At 37.3% G+C, this 8,477-nt stretch overlaps 1 protein-coding gene across 1 annotated transcript in view; it reads left to right on the top strand.

Annotated features, from left to right (window-relative positions):
- The window catches only part of NSUN7 (NOP2/Sun domain family, member 7), an 84,951-nt gene that overhangs the window by 56,170 nt on the left and 20,304 nt on the right, over positions 1-8,477 (top strand). Inside the window, exons 8-9 of the mRNA XM_006898191.1 lie at positions 6,631-6,732; positions 7,967-8,084. Of these exons, the coding sequence (XP_006898253.1) occupies positions 6,631-6,732; positions 7,967-8,084 (220 nt within the window). The remainder of the gene's footprint in view (positions 1-6,630; positions 6,733-7,966; positions 8,085-8,477) is intronic.

Below are 8,477 nucleotides of genomic sequence, written 5' to 3'. Positions count from 1 at the left end.
GGAGGGTGAAGCGAGCTGGTGGGGAGGGGTGGGCAGGGAGAAAATTGCGGCAATGAATGAATGGAAATCCAAACCCTCTGTAAAAAAATACTTCCAATAAAAAATAAAAAGAACTAAGTTATGTATGCCTGACGTAAGCCATCTATTTTGAGTTGCTTCTTATGCCTCTGGAAGTTGTGTATTGAGTAAGAAAGACTGAAGACGAATCAATGCTTTTGAATTGTGATATTGGCAAAGAGTATTCAGTACCCACTGGACTGCCAAAAGGCCAAATACGATGTTGGAAGAAGTGCAATTAGAAGATTTCCTAGAGGCAAGGTTGGTGAAACTCAGTCTCACGTACCTTGAGCATGTTGTCAGGAGGTTATAGTCATTGGAAAAAGACATCATGCTGGGAAAGACAGAAGGTCAGTGAAAGAGAGGTAGACCCTCAATGAGATGGATTGGCATAGTGACTGCAAAAATGAGCTCAAAGATCTTGTAGACCCTGAGGGTGTCACTGGTAAGGGCAAGGTTCTCATCTTTCGTTCAAAGGGTCACATTAGTCGTGTTCAACTTCATCTCATCTTACTAAATAATGTCATCTCAATACTTTTCTTAGCCCCTAGTATGTGTGTTTTATAATATAAATACTTCAGACTAAATGTTAACTCAGGAATGTTTTAGTTCCTTTCTTAATATATTTAAAGCTAATGATTATTTAATCTTAACATTTATGAGCACTTATATAAGGCACTTAGTGAGGCATTTTACTTTGATTGTTAATCCTCATAAGAACTTGACGTGGTTACTCTTAGCTCTCCATTTTACATTTAAGGCTCTGAGGTTAATGATGTGGCCTGGGATTAAACAGCTAATCAGTAGCAAGTGAGGCATTGCTGACAGTGACTATGATAGAAAATAGTAGTCAGAAACATTGTGGAAACAGATCTAGCATATTCATTTATTGGATTTAGAAGCAAGATGGACAAGTGCAATAATGAATTAGTTTTTAAAAATATTGGAACTGTCAAGAATATGTGAAATTGGTATTTGCTGATGATTTAGAATTATTTTAAAATAAGAGTAAAAGGCAATGATACGGTGTTAGAGTATAATAATATTTAAACTGTCTTAAAAGTGATGAATGAATGCTTTTAAAATAAAGATAGAAAAATGTGCACTATAAAACAAAATAGAGAGGAAAGGCAATTTAGTGAAAGTTCAGCGATATTAGTGACAAACCCATGGTTTAAATAATGGGCTGCCATACTCCGAGGAATTGTGAAGAGATTTTTTTGATCAGCTTTTTGGACTACAATCCTGGCACTGCTTTTAACAGTTAGATGAGTGCTCTTTAAAAAAAAAAATAATGTATATTTAAACCATTTCCTCAATTTTTTAAAAAGGAATATTTTAAGAGTTCAAGTTGTTAAAATATTCCTTGTAAAGTAGCACCTGATATGTTGTTGTTGTTATGTGCCATTGAGTCACCTGTGACTCACAGCGACCCTATATACAACTGCCCTAAACTCTGCCTTATCCTGTGCCAATCTTACCATCTCCAACCCACCTGCCCCCATTATTACCCCAGTCACTAAATCAATCCACCTCATAGAGGGTCTTCCTCTCCTGTGCTGTCCCTCCACCCTCCCAAGCCTGATGTCTTTCTCCAAGGACTGGTCCCTCCTTGCAACATGTTCAAAGTATGTCAAACAAAGCTTCAGAATCCTTGCCTCCAAAGAGCAGCCTGGCTTCACCCTCTCCAGGGCTAGCCTGTTGGTTTCCCTAGCAGCCCATAATATATTCAATACTCTTCTCCAACACCACAGCTCAAAGGCATCAATTCTCCTTCTATCATCCCTAGTCATCGTCCAGCTCTCCGATGCATAGCAAAGACCATGGCATGTATCAGGCACACCTTAGTCTCCAGACTGACATCTTTGCACTTCAGCACTTCAGAGAGTTCTCTAACCACAGACTTCTCATTGCAATATGTCTTTTAATTTCCTAGCTACTGGTGCCAAGAGTGTTGCCTGGATCCAAGCAAACCAAAACTGTGAACAATCTCAATCTTCACCATCCATCATGATGCTGCTAATCAGCCCTGTGGTGAGGATCTTTCTCTCAATATATCAATCCATACGGAAGACTGCAGTTCCTGACCTTCCACAGCAAGTGCTTCAGGATTATATCTGTACGTATGCAAGGAAGTGCAGTGAATACCACTATCATTCAAATATATGCACCAACAACCAGAGTCAAAGAAGAGGAAATAGGTGATTTCTACCAACTTTTGCAGTCAGTGATTGATTGAGTATGCAATCAAGATGCATTAATAGTGATGGGTGACTGGAATGCAAAAGTTGGGAACAGAGAAGAAGGATTAGTAGTTGTAAAGCATGGACTTGGTGACAGAAGTGAAGCTGGAGATAGGATGATAGAATTTTGCACAATCAACAATTTATTCATTGTAAATACTTTTTACAAGAAACATAAAAGCAGGCCATACACATGAGTTTCTCCTGATGGTATGAATAGGAATCAGATAGATTATAACTGTGCCAAGAACCACTGGAGAAGCTTAATATCAGTTGTGAAAACTAGGTCAGGAGCTGATTGTGGAAAAGACCAACTACTCATATGCAAGTTTAAGCTGAAGCTAAGGAAATTGAAATCAAGCGCACAGGAACCAAAATATGACCTTGAGTCTATCTCACCTGAATTTCAGAACCATCTCAGTAACAGGTTTGAGGCCTTGACCCTAATGAGCGAAGACCAGATGAGTTATGGGAAGATATCAAGAATGTCATCCAGGAAGAGTGCAAAAGGTCATTACAAAGACTGAGGAGGAAGAAAAGACCAAAATGGATGTCAGAAGAGACTCTGAATATTGCACTGGAGCGTCGAGAAGCCAAAGCAGAAGGAAGAAATCAAGACATTAAGGAGCTGAACAGGAGATTTCAAAAAGCTGTGCCGCAAGACAAAATATTATAATGAAATGTGCAAGAGCTGGAGTCAGAAAATGAAAGAGGCTGAACTCGCTCAGCATTTCTTAAACTCAAGGAACTGAAGAGGAAGTTCAAGCCTTGAGTTGCAATATTTAAGGATGCTTTGGGCAAAATATTGAGTGATCCTGCAAGTATTAAAAGAAGATGGAAAGAGTATACAGAGCCATTATACCAAAAAGAATTGGCAGACACAGAAGAATTTCATGAAACAACGTATGAGTAAGAGCCTATGGTGATGAAAGAAGAAGTTCAAGCTGCTTTGAAAGAATTGGCTAAGAATAAGGACCCAGGAATAGATGGTATACCAACTGACATATTTCAACTAACAGATGCTGCCCTGGATGTGCTCACCAAGTTGTGCCAAGAAATCTGGAGAACAAACACTTGGCCCACTGACTGGAAGAAACCTGTATTTGTTCCCATTCCAAATAAAGGTGATCCTACAGAGTGTGTAAATTATTGAACAATATCATTAATATCACATGCAAGCAACATTTTGCTGAAGATTATCCAAAAACAATGGTAACAGCACATCAACAGAAAACTACCAGAAGTGCAGGCTGGATTTAGACGGGGCTATGGTACTAGGGATATTGTAGCTAATGTTAGATGGATCTTGGCTGAAAGCAAGGAGTATCAGAAGAATGTCTTATCTTTGCTTTATTGATTATGCAGAGGCATTTGACTGTGTGGATCATAACAAACTGTGGCTAACTCTGAGAAGAATGGGAATCCCAGAACACTTGATTGTGCTAATGCAAAACCTATACTTGGACCAGGAGGCAGTCGTCAGAACAGAGCAAGGCAACACTGCATGGTTCAAAATTGGGAAAGGTGTACGCCAGGGCTGTATCCTGTCTCCATACCTTTTTAGTCTTTATGCAGAACAGGTTATCTGGGAGGCTGGGCTCTATGAGGAGAAATGTGGCATCAGGATTAGAGGAAGAAACATCAATCTGCGTTACGCAGTTGACACAGCCTTGCTTGCTGAAAGTGAAGAGGACCTGAAGCACCCAATATATCTTATTAATATTTTCTTATTACTTAGCCATTAGTATTACTATCAGTAATACTCATATTTTCTATAATTATAAAGAAATATAGTAATTAATAATGGCCTAACTCTGCTGGTATTGTGCTTGTATTTTGGGCTGATACCAGTTAGGTTTGAAGGTTCAAACCTTTTAGAGAGAAAGAGTGGCAGTGGTCTGTAAAGATTTATAATTTGAGAAACCCGATGTAGAGTTGCCAGGAGTCAGACTCAAAGCAAAGAAATCTAAATATTATCAAATTGTTGTTGTTATGTGCCATCAAATTGCCTGTGACTCATAGTGACCCTATGTACAGCAGCTCTGAACCCTGTCCTGTCCTGAGCCAATAGCACTGACTTCAGCACACCTACCCCCATTGCCCCAGTTAGTGTATCAATCCATCTCATCTGTGGTCTTCCTCTCCTGTGCTGCCCCTCTACCCTTCTGAGCATAATGCCCTTTTATAAGGACTGGTCCCTCCTGGCCACATGCCCAGAGTATGTGAAGTGGAATTTCAGAATCTAGCTTTCAAGGAGAAACTTGGTTTCATCCTCTCTAGGATCTGTTGGTTTTCTTGGCAATCCGTTGTTTGTTCAAGACTCTTCTCTAGTGTTACAACTCAAAGGCATCAATAATTCTTCTGTCATCCTTAGTCTTTGTCCAGCTCTCTTATATATAGCAAATAATTGTGAAGACTATGGCCTGGATCAGGTGCAATTTAGTCTCTAGAATGACATCGTTACTTCTCAGTACTCTGGAGAGGTCCTTGACAATAGATTTTCCCAGTGCAATTCGTCTTTTGATTTTCTGACTTCTGCTGCCTGGAGAAACACTCATCAACAACCTACATTATACAGATGACACAACCTCCCTTGCTGAAACTGGGAAAGACCTGGTACACTTGCTGTAGAAGGTCAAGGACTATAATCTTCAATATGGACTGAAGCTCAATATCAAGAACACAGAGATTCTCACCACTGGGCCAATTGGCAGTACCATGATAGATGGAGAAGAGATTGAGGTTGCTTGCTTGAATTACATACAGCTTGATCAACAAACATTATCAAGAAATAGGTTAAAATTTTTGGACATTTAAAAAAATGTCAGAGATGTTTCTTGATCTGTTGTGAAGTCATGCATTTTCTTTCTTTTTTAAATTTAATTGTAATGAAAGTTTATAGAGACTTAGGGTTTCCAGTCATTCATTGTTGCACTTTTCTCCCTACCCATCCCCTCCCCCCCATGCATTTTCTTTTATCAACTTCTTCCAAGATTTCTTCAGTAAGTTAATGTTTTGAGATCTTTTTATATATTTTTCTTTATTTGAATGAAGGTTTCCAAATCATATTGGATTTTCATTTCATCATGCATATACACTTTATTTTATAACATTAATTACAGCTGATTAATGTCACCATCATAATGTAAGTTACATACTTTTGGCATGTTCCTAGGAGAGGCTATTCCTTGGAGAGAGATATCATGCTTGGAAAGGTAAAGGGTCAGGAAAAGAGAGAAAGAGAGAAAGACCCTCAACCCGGTGGAGTGACACAGAGACTGCAGGAATGGGCTCCTGTCAGAAATTGTGAGGATAGCACAGGATAGGACAGGGTTCCGATCTGTTGTTCATAGGGTTGCTATGGGTAGTATTAGACTTGATGGCACCTAACAAGAACAATAATAAACTTTTCTTATTTATTGCCTTTCCTCCCGTCGGTGGTAAGCAAATGTTTTTAACTACATCTTTCTGTGTTCTTTTTACTTAGATCTGACTATTCTACTTGGGAAAATAATGTGTGTGTATTAGTCTACAGACTGCTTTCTCCTGTATCTCCGCAACTTATTTGGTTAGCTGGATGGAGTTTGATGACTGTCTCATAAATTGCTGCTGCTGCTGTTGTTGTTACGTGCCGTGGCATCAGAACTGACTCTTAGCTTGTATAAGGAGGAGATGCTCATCTTTCTCCTGTAGCTGGTCAACTTGAACCATGCAACTTTGGATTGGCAATGCAACTCCTTCTACCACTAAGCTAACATGCAGAAAAAAGGAATTCAGTATTTCAACTGAATGAAATCAGCATTTCCCATATAATTTTGAAAAAAAATTAAGCAAACATTTTATATGTATATATTTTTTCTTTTTAAAAAATTGCTATTTTACAAGTTTACAGAAAACGTGGATTTCCATTCATTCATTGTTGCACATTTTCCTCCCTAACCCCACACCAGTTCGCTTTTCTCTTTATAAAGATTCTTTCTTTGTTGCACAATTTTCTCCCTCTCCCACCTCCGCTAAGCATTTTCTAATAGTCTGTATGTAGTTTTCAGTTCAAGTCCACCATTTGCTCTGTGGGAGAAAGATGTGCAGACTTCCCTCATGTGAATAACTAAGTGCCTCTGAAAACCCACTGGAGGGTCAGCTGTGGGCTGGTTCTGACTTGATGGCACAAAACAACAACAGATAGCACATTTAATTTTAATGTATATTTTCCACAAAAAACTTGCGTTACTAGACAAAGTGACTGCAAATTAAGTAGTCTGACAATACATATTTGAAAAAGACCTAATAGTGATCTATTTAACAAGTTTGAATTGCTTTTTAAATGTAGATACAGATTTACTTAAAGATCTCTCCAGAGGAGGAATATCAGATGAAAAACTTCATGTACTCTCTCAACAACAATATAAACAGCTAACTCATGCAATGGAATGTAAGTTTGTCATTAATATCGTCTTGTTAAAATATATTGCAACGCTTATAAAAATAATTTATTCTTATAATCAGGCAAAGAAATGGGAACCTGAGATGAAATTTCCAGAACACTCAATCGTAACATCTTCAAAGAACAAGATTTCTTTTTACTAATTCAGTCTAATTTCTAAAAAACCAAAAATATACACATGTTTTGCTGTAGTGTTTAACATGGGTTAGTAATTATAACTTAATGATTTCTTAATGGTAAATTCTAATAATAACATCTATTATTGTGTAGTTTCACCTTTTCTTTTTGGAATTTTACTTGATATAATTTTCTTGTTGTCATTGTGCTTGACCCTCACAACTCATCTACTGTGTAAGTTTTAATCAAACTTTTGTTTTCCTTAATGCTAAATAGAGAATGTTATTGTTGTTAACATATACCATCTGGTCAGAACTGATTCATAGCTGACCCTCCAGTGGATTTTCAGATGCACCAAATCACACAGGAAGAAATTCCTCATTTTTCTCCCTTGGAGCAGCTTGTCAATTTGAACTGCATTTGAGTTGGAAACGCAATTCCTTACCACTCATGAGAATCTATGCTGCTTCTATTTTCTTGCTCTTGTGTATAATGCTAGTATGAACATAGGTGTACAAAAATCCGTTCGTGTTTTAGTGTTCATTTCTTTGGGATTCCTGTAGATAATAGAGGGGGGATTAGAGATAAAGTCTAAATATCTTTCTTTCAAGCCTGAGTAACAGGATTTTAAAAATACTTATTTAGTAGCATCACTAGAGTTTATATCACCCAGTGTGGTAACTCATGGTGCCTCTACCACCACCCCTGTAGATACTGTTCATCCCAGACCATACAGAATCCTTAGTAATGTTGACCATCAGTTCTAACCAAAGAACAAATAATAGACATAACTGTAAATTGCTTAAATGTAATATTACTTAATTGTAGGATTAAGTGTGCTGTATTTCCTCATATTCCTTTTGTAACTACTCTAATCACATTGACTGAATTTTTAATTCACATATAACCTAGTTAAATTGACTTCATTTATTGGCCATAGATTATGTCAGTCATTTATGCCTTTGTTTTTAAAAGGGAACCTTGCAGGCATGTATGTAAATAACTCCTTTCAAAATCTTGTGGCATTATCAAATAATGGAAATAAAACAAATTTATGTAGGTTGTTGATGGGCCATTATAGTGATTATATTTTCTTTACATATAGTTACTAAAGCTCAAGCAGTTGTTTACTGCACATGTTCCGTTTACACAGAAGAAAACGAAGCCATTATTAAAAAAGCGCTAGAATTTCAAGACAGTGGAACTAAACTGCAACCCTATAGGTAAGAGGGGAAAGGATTTTTCTAATATTTCAAATGTTTTTGAAAGTGAAAAGTTATGATTTCCTAAGTTGTATATAGACATTCACAACAGCAAGGTGCTTGAAGTTTTTAAAAAATTCTACTTTCTACTTAAAAAAGTTTAATATGATCAAATGACCTACTTTCTAACAGTTATTAGGTAGATTCAGAAGAGCTTTTACAGCAGCACAGTGTGAGCAATCAGTGTACATTCAGTGGTCCTGAAAAGACTCTTGTTTTTGTTATCATTGTTAAAGCTCAGAGCATTTTGGTTTTGACTTGGTTGGTTTTCAGGTAATTGGGGTCAAAATTTCACCTGTTTTATATGCCTGATGCATAAGTGTAAGGAAATAATTCTATAAAATGCCTTTAGAA

Source organism: Elephantulus edwardii, unplaced genomic scaffold (assembly GCF_000299155.1).
Source record: "Elephantulus edwardii isolate Elephantulus edwardi_28Jun2011 unplaced genomic scaffold, EleEdw1.0 scaffold00222, whole genome shotgun sequence".
Lineage (NCBI taxonomy): Eukaryota > Metazoa > Chordata > Mammalia > Macroscelidea > Macroscelididae > Elephantulus > Elephantulus edwardii.
This window is presented reverse-complemented; position numbering and strand designations above follow the sequence as displayed.